Source organism: Mytilus trossulus, chromosome 7 (assembly GCF_036588685.1).
Source record: "Mytilus trossulus isolate FHL-02 chromosome 7, PNRI_Mtr1.1.1.hap1, whole genome shotgun sequence".
NCBI lineage: Eukaryota > Metazoa > Mollusca > Bivalvia > Mytilida > Mytilidae > Mytilus > Mytilus trossulus.
Window position 1 is genome coordinate 18,516,134 of NC_086379.1, and position 17,182 is coordinate 18,533,315.

The 17,182-nt window shown below is 33.9% G+C and overlaps 1 protein-coding gene across 1 annotated transcript in view; it reads right to left on the reverse strand.

Annotated features, from left to right (window-relative positions):
* Positions 1-5,684: 5,684 nt before the first annotated feature.
* LOC134726216 (phenolphthiocerol/phthiocerol polyketide synthase subunit C-like) overlaps positions 5,685-17,182 on the reverse strand; it is a 28,056-nt gene continuing 16,558 nt past the window's right edge. The window contains exons 5-8 of the mRNA XM_063590617.1: positions 14,999-15,173; positions 7,586-14,443; positions 6,417-6,591; positions 5,685-5,865 (exon numbers count right to left, since the gene is read on the reverse strand). Coding sequence (XP_063446687.1) covers positions 5,724-5,865; positions 6,417-6,591; positions 7,586-14,443; positions 14,999-15,173 — 7,350 coding nt within the window. The 3' untranslated portion in view covers positions 5,685-5,723. The remainder of the gene's footprint in view (positions 5,866-6,416; positions 6,592-7,585; positions 14,444-14,998; positions 15,174-17,182) is intronic.

The window sequence follows — 17,182 nt, forward strand, 5'->3', positions numbered from 1 at the left end:
TGAACCGTTCAACCAAATACAATTATGATAAGCTTAATCAGTATGTTTTACTGCTCCGATTTCTGACATTTTTATTTTAAACAAGTTGCTTTCTTTAAAAAAAGAAAAGCAATACATGAACATAAGACCGCTGACTGCCGTTTCACCAAAACAGTGTTGCTGAATTTGTGTTTGCTTTTGAATTGAAATAATTGACTGTGAATAGAAGAAGCCAGTTGAAAGTCTTCAAATAGATACTTAAAGCTTTTGTTTGAAAAGTTATTTTAAAGCTCGACTATTTTATTTATTACTTGGAAATGTACATATTTTTTCCGATTATAACCCTTTGGCAAATCTTAAGTTCTACTAACGGGATGACTTATGCAAATTTCATAAACCTATCGCAATATAAATTTATGCACTCAGTTTGCTTTATAATCTGGAATTCTGGATGCTTTTTTTTATCTGTCATAAATTGTCTTTATATTTTGTTTCCTACATGAATGCCTTTATATTCTCAACTCGTATTTGAAGCTGTTTTTACTCATGGTAGATGTTGGATGCCGTGAAACCTGTTGCATGCAATTGGTTGGGACCTCTTATGAAAAGACTCATAAAACATCTCAATTTTTAAGGATTTCCTGATTTTACTTAAACCAATTTAAACATTCTAAAGGGAAACTTATTTTTGCCGAAGAATTTCGGAATTCAGAAGTTTATGAATACCTGAACACACTATCAAAATAACCAATTTATATAAAAAGGTATGTGTATATAAAAAGATACCAGAATTAAAATGATGTACGCCAGATACGAGTTAAGTCTACAAAAAAGCATCAGTGACGCTCGAATGAAAAAAGTTTAAAGGCTAAATACATGATTACAAAGTTAAGGAACCTATTCCTTGTGTAGACAATCCTTAGCTTTTCGAAAAGGTCAAAGTTTATAATAGGACAGTGACTCAAAAAAGTAACAAAAGAGAAACATCTCGGTGTCAGAAAACCGTTAGTAATGATGACCGTGCTTGGAAGTCACATTTAAAGCTCTTTCTGCCGTGTCCTGAATTTAGATAACAAAAACGAAAATAAACTGTCACGAGTTAATTTAATGGTATTGCATGCAAGTATAGTATTTTAGCGCACAAAATAGTAAATAGAAAGCATCTCACTGATACTCAGGAAAAGATCACATATCTAAATCGAATATTTGAATTCGAATGTCAAACGGCCTACATTAAATGTTTTGACTCCGGATTCATGGACATTTTATCCGGAATTTTTGAGAACGCAAACCGATAGTGTGCTTTTGAAATGTGATCTATAATGTGAATGAATCAAGACGTGAAGGATACTAGTAGTTGGTCAACAGAATGAATACAATTTTCAAATCCGTACCGTAGTAAAACTATGTAGATGCTATGAGGTCAAACCATTAAAACAAATAAACAAAAATTGAATTAAAATTTAATAATAAAGTAGCGTTCCTGTTAGTATTTACGGATGGACAGTTTATTTGTCGAATGAATCTATTTTAAATTCAAACATTCCACTATGTGAATATATTACTATACAAAATATAAGCAAAGACCTCTAAATCCATACTAAAAAGTATAGAATAATCAACATTATGGTTGTAATTAAATTTTGTTGTGATTATTGTAAAATATTTTTACGGTTGTTATGAGCTGCAAGGATTTAAAATCATGCTTTAAGAATCGAAAACACACAAGTATTTTTATTCACGACCGTTTAAAATTTAAATATCTAATAAATGTATCTTACTCTCCGTTTTGGATATATATTCAAATACACAAAAAAAAATAATAATTACTCATAAAACCGAAACACTAAAATGGTATGAAATAATTAACGTTAAAATATAATAGTAATTGGTATAAATATTTTTTGTGTAGGATTATCGATACAAGAATTTATTTAGATTTAATTTTTATGCTTCCTTTTCAAATGAATATTTAAAAATACCAAAACAGAGTATCATGTCATATAAAAAAAAAACTTATTTCTTAATTGCAACTCTGAAAATATTCTGATTTCAATCATTGTTAGTTTCTTCAGAAACACAAATACAGTAATATTTTGTATATATTTCTTTGATTCCGATTGAATTAAATACTTTTGATAAGGATATTATCTTTCAGTTTTCCGATCTAATATTAATATTTGTCCCGTATATTGTTACTATGATAAAATACACAGTATCCCTAGCCTGGGGTCCTGGCTAATCTTATCAGTATTACGACGCGCAGCTAGATTGGGCCGGATCCCAGGCTAACAGTATCCAGTGGTTAAATATTCAAACATAATTAGTTTACATGTTATCGAGACAACAGACAATACCACGTTATAATTGCCCCAGATACACACAGTACACAGTGCACAGTGGTCGTTTTAAAACAAATATAATTACGTCGTCAAGGGCCATCAAGGGGCCATATCAAAGACGTAGATAACAACCTGTTAAGACCTGTATAAATGACCAAAACTTTCGAAACGTTCCGAAAATTTAATTCTGACTTCCGGCCGAGAGATATCGAGTGGCCCATAGACACATCCAAAACTCGCCAATATATAAGCATGAACCCCTCAGGGGGTTCATGCAAAAATGCGATTAGTTGGTTCGAATAAAAAGGATGGAAGTCCAAATTAAACACCTCAAAGTTGGTAGCCAATCATAAGTGGTTAAAATAATCAAAAGATTAAAAGAAAAAGTAGAAAATTTACAGCAGATTACCGTTTGAATAATATTTGATTTCAGCAGAAAATGCTAATTCTTGAATTGGTAATACCCTTAGAGACGGACGAAACATGGCATCGACCGAATGGTTCGGAATATTTATCATGGATACATGACTTATAATTTGCTACAACTCGTAGAACTGAATCTTCTCATCCATCTGGATCACATGAGATCACATCCAGTTTCTTGTGGGATTAATGTTGCTCAATCTTTAATTTTCAATGTATTGTTTTGTGGACTTGTTTATCTTTTAATCGTAATTATTTTTTGCCATTGTGCTGTCACTTTTTCTTCGACTTGTAAGTTTTGAATGTACACTTTCTTTTGTCCCTTTTTTTCACCAGACGATAGTTTCGTCTACAAAAAACTCGAATATTCATGTTTAATTGCAAAATCAAACACGGAGTTGAAGAATATTGTGCAAAACAGGTTGAAGTCGTCTATGCTTATAAATTGTAACGCATGACATCTCCGCCGAATGATACTCAACACCGAATGTTTAGTTATCATGAACAAACTTACGGGTAGATATCGGGTATAAACTTCTGCGGCAAATAAGAATTCCTCCTGTTAACTTTTACGTTGTTATGCTGTTTCTCTTTCAATAGTATTTGTTTTTTTGCAATAGCGTTGTCAGTTTCTCTTCAAATAATGATTTTGGAATGTCTGCTTAATGTTGTCCTCCATTTTTGCACATTTTTGCAAAATTTGCTTTTTGTCCTCAAAGAATTATCAATGGTGCGTGCATAAATAAGCTGTTATATACTGAGAAGAATAACTTTAATAATTTAGCTGAAGAAGAAAAAGAGCATTATTTACTATATCCATCTACGCTTTAAGCTTTACAGACAAACAATGTTTTTTTTTGTTTTTTCAATCGGCAGATGGAATCGATTCTCATCGAAATACATCATAAAAGATGCAAGGCTTAAACTGTGTAACCTTAAAGGTAAAATTCGAAACCACAAAAACCAGAGTCCGTAAAGCCAAAAAGTTCCCTAAATTATTTCTTCCAAAAATCCATTAATAATCCGATAAACTTGACATCCAAAAAACTATGTGTTTTTTTTAGGCTGTGTTTTCTATAAATTTGTCAATAAAAACTTAATGAAAATGAAATCTGCTCTTTCTTTTCGAGGATTTGAACATCATCATATTTGGATCACACTGCATGTTTGGTTGTCCGAATGCACCCAGTGATTGTTTTGGGAGAAATTAATTCTACTTTGTAAAGGAATCAAACAAAAAGTTCACTGAAACTGACATTATCAAGATGCTTGATTTCTTGATTGACAACATTTTTGTTACGTTCTAACGTTTTTTTCAACAGACTTTCCGCATTCCATGGAAACAAATGTGCCCCTCTTCTTGTGGACTTGGTTCTTTATTAAAATGAGACTAACTTCATACAAGAACTTATTAGGAAGAAAGATAAGAAGTTAGCAATATTCTTTACTATATAGATGATGTTCTTTCATTAAATAATTCAAAATTTGGTGACTATGTTGAACGCATCTATCCCATCGAACAAGAGACAAAGGATACTACAGACACAGTTAAGTCTGCCTCATATCTTGACTTACATCTAGAAATTGACAACGAGGGTCGGTTGAAAACAAAACTTTTCGACAAAAGAGATGATTTCAGCTTTCCAATTGTGAACTTTCCATTTTTAAGTAGCAACATTCCAACAGCACCTGCATACGGGGTAGATATCTCCCAATTGATACGATATTCCCGTGCTTGTATTTCCTACAATGACTGTCTTGATAGGGTGTTGCTGCTCAGAAAGAAGCTATTACACAGCCAAATTTTGCTCACGTGGATTTCATGTGAATTTCACATGAATTTAACGTGGATTTCACGTTAAATTCACGTGAACAAAATTTGCCTGTGTAAATCAGGAGTTCCAAATAGTGAAGTTGAAATCAACGCTTCGAAAATTTCACGGACGCCATCACGACTCGGTTGACCGTTACGGAATAACCGTTTCACAAAGGATATCGGATACGTTCCTTACGTCGTAACTACAATCCCTTCCCTTTTCTAAATGTGAACTACCGGATTAGACTATTAACTGGATTTGTTATTACTTAAGCAACACGACGGGTGTCACATGTGGAGCAGGATCTGCCTACCCTTCCGGAGCAACTGAGGTAACCCCTAGTTTTTGGTGGGGTACTTGTTGCTTATTTTTTAGTTTTTTATGTTGTGTCAAGGATGCTATTGTATGTCTGTTTGTCTTTTTCATTTTTAGCCATGCCGTTGTCAGTTTGTTTGATTTATGAATTTGAATGTCCTTCTGGTATCTTTCGTCCCTCTTTTACGAATTGCATGGACCCGTAACAGTTGCATCAACACTTACTCAGAACAAAACAGAGTACGACAATTTTTATTATATTAGTATTTTTTTTGTTTTTAAGGATACAGCAGGAAATAAAGCCATGAACTCAAAAACACGTAGAAAATCATTTATATTCCGAAACTATCGCCCTTAAATTCATTTAAGCTGTGAATATTTATTCGCAGTCGGATGTACTTTTGACCCTTTTCCTTACATAAGCTCTCTAACGTTCGTATTTTGGCTTCGGATTTAAAAATTCTTCTTTTTTCATAAATTTTTATAAATATAACCAATAATCCAATCCGTACATGTTTTTACTGTATCTATCGATGAATATTCAGATATTTTTTACTCGAGCATCAATGAAGAGACATTGATTGTCGAAATGCGTACATGGCCGTTTGATGTTATACACTAAGTAAACGATCAATATAAGAAATATTGCATTGTTATGTTTTGATTTTATATAAAAATGTTTTATTTCATTTCACATCAAAAGTTACATATTGATGTCAAAAATCAACAAAAAGCACTACATTTCTGATTTGATATTTCAGAAATATAGGATAACTAAAGGAAGATAGGATTAACATAACATCTCCTTTTTACCATATTGAAACGATATGTCTTATATAAAAAATGTTCAGAACAATAAACTATCATTTTCCATTACAATTGAGTCATAGTCAGTATTTCTTAACTCATATGTGAACTGCTCATATAACTTTAGGTCAGCTGTCTTGAAGATATAAACTCTGTGGTTTGCATGGATGTGGATACAGTATCTACCTGAAATAAGAGAAAAGAGACATCATAAAACACCAATAGTTTTCGCTGTAAATGAAGATGGATTCATAAAAACAAGGGTTTGTAAGGTCTGGTTCATCATTGGAAGTCGAATAGGTTGCTGCACCCGTTGTCAGTTCTAGTGCTTTTATGATATTTTGTACATTTTACTCCTCTGTTTTTCATTTTTTTTTATACCTGATCGTTCATGTATTTCAAAAAATGTTTATACCACCAATATATTTGGTAATGAATTAACTTTTCTATGCTTTTCTCTTTATCATTTTTAACAAATCGCCATTGTACGACAGGGTCTTTGGTCAATCTAACAAAAAAGGATTGCATGAAGACTACAGGTACTAAACAAATGATGAAAACTCCTTTATCAGATAGAAAACGCGCCATATATACCAGACGCTCGTAAGTAAAGTTCTAATCAAAAGATAACTGTTAATCGTTCATTGGTAATTATACAATGCTAATTCAATAGACATTAAAATTGACATTGAACTGTTAGATAAACGCATAATGTATCATAATTCGTTGCCACCTACCATTTGTTTCAGTCGTTTCTACTTTTTCGATGGTACTCATTGATAAGGATTTCGTCATTGTCTTTTCCAAGAATCCCCAGTTCAAGGTACGCCCGTTTTCCTCTTCTTTGATTGACATTGTCACTTGGTGATCCCAACCATGTGTTGTCTGCTTCATAAATTGACCAATAACTGAATCCATATAAGTGAAGATTAGAAAGAAATCAATTTTATCTGTTATAAAGAGTAGATTATATGACAAATTTGTGATTGCCTGAACTACCACAGTTGTTGACCCAATGTCAGTTTCTAGTGTTCATTTAATTACTAGTATATCCAAATTAAGAAAAGAAAAGAAAATAACGAAAATACCGAACTCCAAAGTATATTAAAAGAGGGGACAGTCCATAAATACGGACACAATTAAACGTTATTAAACAACGGTAGGAGTGGAAATAACTGTCATATTCCGGATGTCTCTTTTATTATGGCTTTCAGTCGTTTCTTGACGTCAGTATTTTTCCTTCGGTACATGTATGTAGATTTTTTATATGAACGCTGAAGTTTCGAATTCAAACTGTGTTGGTCTGTATTTAAGTATCATAAATACATTGATTATGTTATAATGAGGAATCTAGGAAAATGAGTAAATTTTACCAATTGATTTTAATACGTATGACTATAAACGTCAGCTTTGACCCATTCACACACATATGTTAAAATAATACTACTGAAACAAATCTAGACACCCACAATGACTAAAGATTTAGATCATGACATATTGCATATATGCTTGTCTATATTGTTGAAGACAGTCTGTTACATTAAAACTAAGTGGCTTTTGATTTCTTTTGTTGTTGAACTGATGAATCATAAGTGAAAGTTTTTAAATATCAAAATCTATTAGCGATTAATAGTCCTTGATAAGGAATGACGTGTGATCCACTCAAATATTCATTCTCTTGTTCAATTTTTGACGATTGTAGATCCCGTCAGAAAGAGTGTTATGTTCTGTCACAAAGACCTAAATTGGAAGTACTAAGTATGAGTGGCTGTGCATGTGCATGGACACTAAGTTTCATAAAGTTATGATATATAAATTGGCTGACCATGTTAAATGTACTGTTATAGTTCATGTCAACTTGAATCATGTATTTTATCAAAATAACCAGTAAATTTTATTTACCTTTATGTAAATCTTGGTTCTTTATAGCTAGAGAAGTTTGACTTCTATAGTTGACATGTATAGTATCAATCTCATTCTTTGTTGTGGTATCCATGGCGCGTTTTCTATCTGATAAAGGAGTTTTCATCATTTGTTTAGTACCTGTAGTCTTCATGCAATCCTTTTTTGTTAGATTGATCAAAGACCCTGTCGTACAATCTGGATGTTTAATTACGTGCTGCACAAATTGATAAAGCATATTCAAAATATGTCTTGCTCTTGTTTCATCTAGCATCAGTGTACTGTAACCTAGCTCGAAATCTAGTTGGCCTTTTTCCAAATCATGCCATACCAATAGAACTGTTTCCTTGTTGTAGTTACCAGTACAAATACGTTTTATCGTAACGTCATTGGTAATCTTCTGGCTTTCTCCAAAGTCTTTAATAGATTCCATAATGATTAGGTGTCTAAATACGTCTTCGGGTTTTATGTTAGTTAAGAACTCGACAATTTTATCGCATGGTAGTAAACTGTTTTCAATAGCACTTGCAATTGTTCGCTTGTTCTCACCGAGGAAAAAAGACAAATTTACCGAATGATCGACGTTTGCGTAAAATGGAACATGGTTTGTAAATCCACAGATAGTTTCTTTCAATTCAGGAAAATGTATTCGCATATCGACCGTTCCAAAAAGGGATACTGTTTTTATTTTCAATTCAGTGGAAAGTAGGATTTGATATAAACTGACAACAAACACAAATAGTTTTACGTTTTGCTTCTTCAAACATTTTGTTAATTCTAGTGCAATATCTTGGTCAACTGTGATTTTGGTAAAATCAAACTGCTTTGGATTCAAATCTATTCCTGATCTACCCTTAAATGACATTGGCAATATAACGGCGGGTGTTTGATGTTTCCAAAATCTTATAAGTTCGTCTTTCTGTGGTTGAAATTTTTGCTCATATAGTACAGCAACGTTGTCTAAAGAATAATTACCATCACTTGATTCGGATTGATCTATGTCTAAAATGCTTCTTACTACAATCATAATTGACGTAAGGTCAAATGATAAATGATTAAAAACTAGTCGAACGATACATTTGTTCGCATTCCGAGCAAATATAATTCTCAATGGTAATTCTTTTGACGGGTCAAATAGGTATGGTTTAATGTCTGAAGGAATTTTATTGACATGGTCTAAAGCTTTCAATGGAACTTCAATGAAATCGACAGTACCTTCGTCTGGATCCATTGTATGTTTTCGTATTCCATATCTAATTCCTTTTTGGTTTGGTAGGAAAATAGTTCTTATTGCTTTATGCTTGGCATGGAGCTGAAAAAGGAGGTATTTCCATACATCAGGATTTACAAGACGACCAGATACTTCAAGATCTACATAAATAAATAATGTCGGGTCCTCCGAGTTGAACAAAAAAGCATCATATGACTTTTTTTCCATAGGGGTCATTGATTGAACAATCGAAATGTCCACAATTGATTTGATTGGCATCAAATGTTCGCTCTCTGAAATTTCAGAATTCAAAATCAAAATTATGTTTTCAAATGATATTTCATCTGACATCAGTGTGACAGCAGGAATCCTGACGCCAGTTATGTTGTAAATTGCATTAACAAATGACATGGACTGCATCGAGTCTATTCCTAATTCCTGCACTAGTGTTTCGTTTTGTAGAATGTCTATATCTAATGTGAATACCTCGCTCGCCACCCTGAAGACTACCTTTGCAATTTTTTCCATCCTTTCATGTCCTAGTGCTTTTGTAATTTCAATCAGTTCGTCATTAACAACTCGACTGTGCGAATTTTTATAAGTTTCTATCTCATGACTATATAAATTATGAAATCTTTGTCGAACATAATCCGTTTTCATTGATTTCAAATTTGTCCCTATTAAATTCCAATCAAAATTTCCTAAAGTCACTTGGATTGAGGTACTGTGAAGGTTTTTCTGAAGACAGTTCATAATGTCGGGAACATTCAACGGAAAATACCCTTGTTGTTTTAATATTTCTTCAATATTTGCTTGATCCTTCAGCATACCTACATCTAATGGGCCCCAATTTAAACTTTGTCCACTCAGTCCGTTCAATCTCCTGTAGTGCGCAAGGCAATCCATAAAAGCATTGGCAGCTCCATAATTACTCTGGCCTATGTTTCCCATCACTGATGTCATGGATGAATGCATAACAAAATAATCAAGAGGGTATTTTTTTGATACCAAATGAAGGTTACAGGTTCCAAGTACTTTTGGTTTTAGTACATCTTTTAAATGGACTTCTTTCATTCTAGAACTAAGAGTATCTTTCAATATACCGGCACCTTGAAAAATGCCCTTGATTTTACATTGTGAGCTCTGCTCTATATCAAAAAACACTTTCTGTACATCATCCCAAACAGTTATATCTGCTACCATTGCTCGAATACGACATCCGGTACTTTCCGATAGCATGTCAAATTTATTCTGCTGTTGAATAGAAACATTTCGACGTGACAAACTTATTACCTCACCAGCTCCGTGACCTGCAGCAAAATATACAATTTCCAATCCCAAACCGGTTAAACCACCAATGACAATGTAACAACCGTCTTTTCTGAACAAATAGTGTTGAGGTATTTTAACGTAGTTGTATTTTCCAATGTTATCAAATTTCATGGACAACGTGTTGGTCGGGACCTTTAGAATACCATTAGATTCATGTTGTCTATTGCGATGTTGGATGATTTCATTATTCTCATGTCTGAATATTTCAACATTTAGACTGTGCTTATTCCAAAACTTGAAGACCACGGGAGCGAATTTTACAAAATTTTCTTTTGATAAGACGTCATCAATTTGTATCACTTGAACTTTAACATTGTTCATTTGCAGAATAAGTCGAGCATCTTGGTTCAGAAAAGGAGAAAGAGCTATAACTAGGCCCGTAAACCTCATCTCTATTAATTTCAGTATATCTTTAGGAATCATTGTTTTCAACATGAAGACTGTATTAAATGAATCTAAATTCCAATTGGTACCTACGTGTAGTCTAGAACTTGATCTTTTAAATTTTGTCAAGAACATTTGGAGTATTTTACCTGTAAATTCATTTTCTAAATCGCATAATATGTGTGCATGGCTTCCTTTTTCAACATGATGAACCAATGAGTACATTAGAAAACTAACGAATATAACACCTGGTTTATAACCTGGCAGTTGTTGTAAGGGATAAATTGTTGTTTGTGGAACTTCAACTATACTCTGCACTCTCATAGGAAAACATGCAACGAACATATTTTTATTATCAGATGCTGCATTTGATTTCGTGATTGGAGTTAATTTGGATATTTCTTGTATTGTCGCAGTTGATTCATATGACAGTAAATCAAATTCAGAACACCCAATCTCTTGGAAAGCAAAGAAAGTCTGATCATGATTTACACATGGTAAGGTAACTGGGTACAAACATTTGCTGTGCAATGATACTTCGTGAAGACACAATGATATATAGTTCTTTGAAATTTCTTCTGGACCATTTTGTAAAACGCAATATGTCTGCCTTATATCATTTGCTATTTCAGTTTTTATTTCCACTTTACAGTAATCATCAATGCTCCCATATCGATATTTACTTATTGGTTTGTCAGAATTTTTTTTCTGCAGATGATTTGTAAACAATTTTCCTTGATCAAAAATCAACTCCCCGTATTTTGGTATGCTTTCGTCGATCAAAAGTTGAGAAATGAATTCCATAGTCTCACTGATAGATGGATGGCAATCAATCAAACGAATATCAAAAGATATTTGTTCCCGTATGATCGATCGTACCTGTCCCCAGAGTTCGGAACCAACCAGATTTACATATGAACAAGAACTAATATCATGTACCTGGGTAGCTTCTGTGATGACTGTAATAAATGCCTCATCTTTACTGTCTGTAATACACTGTACAATAGCTAGTAAGACTACACAGGATGTATTTATTGTCTCTAAAAGGTCAGATCCCGAAATCAAGTCTGTAATCTGTTTACCTGGTGCAAAGTAGATTTCTACAAACCCTGGATTTTCTTTCAAAAAAGAACTGAATACATCTTTTTGTGAACTGAGGGATGATTCCTCTTTCAGCAAAAGGGATTTTACTTCTATGTCTGGGATGTCCGTTATCTGACACAATATTTGTCTATCAAAAGAACAGAGGAGTATTCTCTTTTTCAATTTTTCTCGATCCGTATTTTTAGATAGACGGTTTAATTGAATATTTTCCCACGTCAATGTGTACTCCTGTGAGGTATTAGACAACTCATCGCCAATAATTTTTAGCCTTAAGTCTTCAATTTCGGCGATGATATTACCATTCACAGTCAACAACAACATATTGTAAAGAACTTCCGATTTGGATCGATGCTTCAATTCAGTATACGCAATCATAGCTCGTTCGATCCCTCGCCTCAGGATCAGTTTCCCTATTCCCGCCGGTAAGACTGTAATTTCATCAGAGGCGTCTAAAAACAAAACACTTGACGTTTGAATAAGACCGTCCAATATAGCTGGATGGAAATGGGTCATCTTTACATCACTCCAGATTACATCTGATACATGCATTTGAACAAGGCATTGCTTACCATTTTTCCATGAATCCCCAAGAATTTGTAGGTTTTTGCCATATGAGAAACCCATGTTGTTCAGTGAATCATAAATATCTTCTGATGATTGGAACTGTGGGCAAACTTTGTATATGCAATCAATATCTATATGTTCTCTTTCTGTTCGCTCTTCTATGTGTCGTATTGTAAATTTGGATATAATTTCCTTGTCCTTCGTTAACAAAAAGATTGGTGATTTCGATGATAAATCATCGATTGATACATCTACAGTGTACGCTTGACCAGGAGATAGAAATATTGGTCTAATGAATTCTATTTCAACACAGATATCTTGAACTCTTCTTTGTAGATGTGATTGTCCTACTTCAAGAGCCACCTCGGCATAAAATGCACCAGGAACAATCGGAGTGTTTGATACAAAGTGTTCAAACACAAATGGTGTAACTACATCGTTTATTTTTACTTTAAAATTTGCTGTTGAAATAGGCGATTTCGAAACAAACAAATGGTTTCCTACATTAGGGTATAATCCTTTATGTTTCAAAAGAGTAACATCTGATATGAATAATGACTTTCTTTTCGGGTTGAATTTGTACTTTGGTATATCACATAAGTTACCTTGTCTTTTACACACTTTGTGCCAATCTAAATCAATTCCATGCTCGAATAATTCTGTAAGTGACGTTAACAAAGTGTCTTCCTCGTGTCTTTCTTTCATCGAAGGAAGGCAAATTGCTTCATTGTGTGCATAAGAGTCTTGAAGATGAGCCCTTAAAACCGGTTTTGGTCCTATCTCAAGGAATATGTTAAACGTGTTCATCTTTCCGGCAGTGGACACTGCATCTTTGAATAAAACTGGACAACTTACATTTTTGTTCCAATAGAAAGCATCAATAACATTGCCATCAGTTATTGTTTCGCCAGTTACTGTTGAAATATAGGATATGGAAGGATCAGAACTTACAAAATGTTTAACGATTTTTTCTAAATCTTTTCCTGCTTGATCTGTGTGTTGACTGTGATAAGCGCATTGTACATTTAAGTCTGTCAGCCAAAATGTATCTTGTTCAGCCTTGGGTAATCCATCTTTTACTGCTTTTTTAAACGCATCAACGATATCAGCATCGCTGGATACAGTGCAAGATGTAGAACTTATATAAACCGCAATGCAGGCCTTTCCTTGAAATTTGCTACAAACAGACTCGATGTATTTCGTGTTACAGTTTCCTATGACAAACATTTTGCCTCCTGTAACAGTTGATAGTATTCTTGATCTGTGATATATCACCGCAACTGCATTTTCCAATGTCAAGCAACCTGCAGCATACACAGCAGCAACTTCCCCAACAGACTGACCAATAATTGCATCCACCTTTATCCCCCAGTGCCTCCAAAGGGACCAAAGGGCTATCTGACATGTAAAAATAGCTATATGTCCAGTAAAAGGATCAGAAATATCTTTGCCATTAGCTAAGATATCATAAATTGACAACTCAACCCACTGATTAAGGATGCTATCAATTTGTTGTACTACTTCTTTTACTACAGTATATTCTTTCAACAACTGTTTGCACATTCCCTTCCATGTCGTCCCTACACCACAAAAGACAGCAATGATGTTTGGTGCTCTCAATCTTACTTTTGATGTCGGTTCATTTGAATTTTGTCGGTTTCTTAATTTATATTTCAGATCGTCTAAACTGTTGGCAACAATAGCTATACGATACTGATGATGGTCTCGTCTGCATAGAGATGTGTATGAGATATCACACAAACGAATGTCGATACTAGTGATCTTTTCTACCATTTCAAATAAGGATATCTTGAGTCCGTCTAGGTCTACCGAGGAAATAAACACTAGTTGTAACATGTCTTGATGTTCCTCCTGACGGCGTTTCTCCTGCTGAAACTGCCTTACTATCGCATGTGAGTTTGTTCCACCAAATCCGAAGCTGTTAACACACGCCATTCGCTGATTATTTACATCTGGTTTCCATTGAATAGTATGTGTTGGAACAATAAAGTGATACTTCTCAAAATCTATTTTTTCATTAGGCATCTCAAAATGGAGAGAGGGAACAATTGTTTCGTTTTTCATCATTAATAAGACCTTAATTAGCCCAGCTGCCCCTGCTGCTGATTCTAAGTGACCAATATTAGTTTTTACAGATGCTATATAAACAACATGTTTCTCTACAGATTGATCGTTTGGTTTTTTTCCAAAAAATCTGCCCAACGTATTCGCTTCTATCGGATCTCCAACCGGTGTTCCTGTCCCTATAAATACATATACCTAGTTAGGATTATATTATTTATATAGAAGTGCTATCATTTATCTGAAAAAAGTTTCAGATTGTGGCACTTAAAACAGACAAAAAACAGTGATTTATATCGAAATACAAAAACAGTGATTTATAATGAAATACAAAAACAGTGATTAAGTATCAATTTGATGACAGAATAATCGACGCATTTCCGATTTCATTCCAAGTCCAAACATACAAAATATCTTCGGAAAGTGTAATTGCACTTTTCCTCTTTAACGAAAATAGAACTTAGAACAAGAGAAAAGATAAAACATTTATCTTTTACTTCTATTAAAATCTGATGCAGTCGTCTGTTATTTTATGAGCTATCGACGCTAAGATATGAAAAGCCTACATCTTATAATTCATACATTGTAAAATGTTTTCCGTCCGTACGTGTATATAGGTTTTTTTGCTGTAATGAATCATGGAGCAATATGTATTTACATATTTTATAATTAATATTTCTCAGTGAAAAATAATAAACTAATATTTAATATGTTCTCAAATTGTAATATTAACTTACCATGCGCTCCTATCACTTGTACGTCATGAGGATTTACATTATTTGATAAATAAACTTTATGAAGAAGATTTTCTTGTTGACTAGCAGAAGGAGCTGTTATTGGGGTCGCTGTGTGGCCATCTTGGTTACAATCAGTAGCAATTGTTGCCCAAATTTTATTTGAATCTCTTTTAGCCTGAAAATAAAGTATATGCAGTTTTTATTTTAGAAGCTGGTAAAGAAAGGACATTTTAAACAAATGTATTTCTTATAGAATTTCGACTAGTCATAAAAAAGATCTTTTGTTTTTTGAAGGATGTCGTTTCTTGTCAGTTTGTTCATATCTTGTTAAAATATTTTCCAATTTGCTGTCGTATGGTTTAGTAAAACTTAGTTATACAATAGGTTTTCGTCCAAAACGTTTTTCACTAGATAACTATCATTTTTAAAATAATTTTACGGCACATTATAAGGACAAATTCATATAATGTTTTAACAAAATATGCAATTTTATAGATGTTCTCATTCGAAAATGTTATTTAAACATTTCTGCAAATACTCATTATACATAATACCTTCCATCCGGCATGATCGAAGAAAGTTTACAGGTCGATTTTGATAATGTTATAATACTTGTAGAAATTCAAACAAATATGTCATCATACAGGATAACCATTGTACATCTCAAAACACACAATCGGCAAGGAATAGTGAACATTGCAAGGTATTCTCTTTGTTGTAAGAATCTTTTTAAAACAATTTTGAATTCCATTGACACCTACACCAGAGCATGGGCTAAACGTGAAGAAGTTGAACTGCACACTGTCAGAATGGATCAAAACAATAAAGTCTCTGCGAAAACGTCGCATTCATAAGTGGAAAAAACTTGTGAATGATCAACCAAAGACCGTTTCAGAATCAATGAGGCTGTGAAATTTCTATCAATTCTTCACGATGAGTATTTTGTTGTTCCTGCGGACAAAGCTTCACATAATATTGTCACTGTATGGAATCCTATCTTGTAAAAGAATTAGCAATAAATGAGCACTCAGGTAATCCCACATACAAAAAATATCATTTGTCAAGGATGATATTTTGGCGATTCATAAGTCCTTCATGGCTTCAATGAACATTACATTGAACAACAAATCTGAGGACTTAAATTATTTGTATTGGATACCTAAGCTTCACAAAATTCCGTACAAACAACGGTACATTGCTGGCTCATCTATATGTTCGACTAAAGAATTGTCCATTAGATTGTGCGCAGTGAAACAGGGTCTTTCGAAATACTCACTGTGTGCTTGCGTAGTGGTATTGACCATATGTGGATTCTAAAAAAAACCTCTAAAGAACTTATGGATAATTCTATATCTCATTCTTTTTCTGAATAAACTAATAATATACACAAAGTAAAAAAAAAAAGTTAAGCACCCCCATGTGTTTTCGAATTGACAAATATTACGATAAGGGAATGGGATCCTGGGACAATTGGTCCTATAATTAGTAATGCAGACTGTAAGGACATAACATAAGCTTTAAGAAATACGCAAAAAATTGCTAAAAAAATGATAATTTAATGAACAAATTGTCACAAAAGCACAAGTCTAGTTTTTACACTAAAAAGTGTCCATTTTAAGTATGGACCTTCTGAGTTCGTTATGCATGATACTTATGTCATTTCACTTAGAAAACGTCCATTATAAGTCTGTTAACGTTATCCATAGTTCAGTATTCAATATCGGGTGAAACCACCACGTGATTGGATGCAGGCCTCAACCCTGTGTCTCATCCCTCCAGTTAGTCGTCGGATTTCCTGCTGTGGTATTTGCCGTCATTCCCGGTGCAACGCTCGTTCCAACTGACGTAAATTTTGTACAGGTGGTTCGGTTGCCTGTACCCGACGGCCTAACGTGTCCTAAATATGCTAGGCTCATGGCAGGCCATGTAAGAGCAGTTACTGCTTCGCTTTGCAGAAATGCGATAACCGCCCTTGAACGATGCGGCCTAGCGTTTTCATCCATAAACACAGGTCTAGCAGCTAATGGCTGGTTATCAAAATGAGGTACAACTACTGGCCGAAGAACTCTTTCTGATGCATTGATCACCATTAAGGTTTCCTCGTATAGTAACCAAGTCTAATTTGCAGTCATGAGAGATGCATCCCCATACCATCACAGAGCCTCCACCGTAAGGTACAGTTGC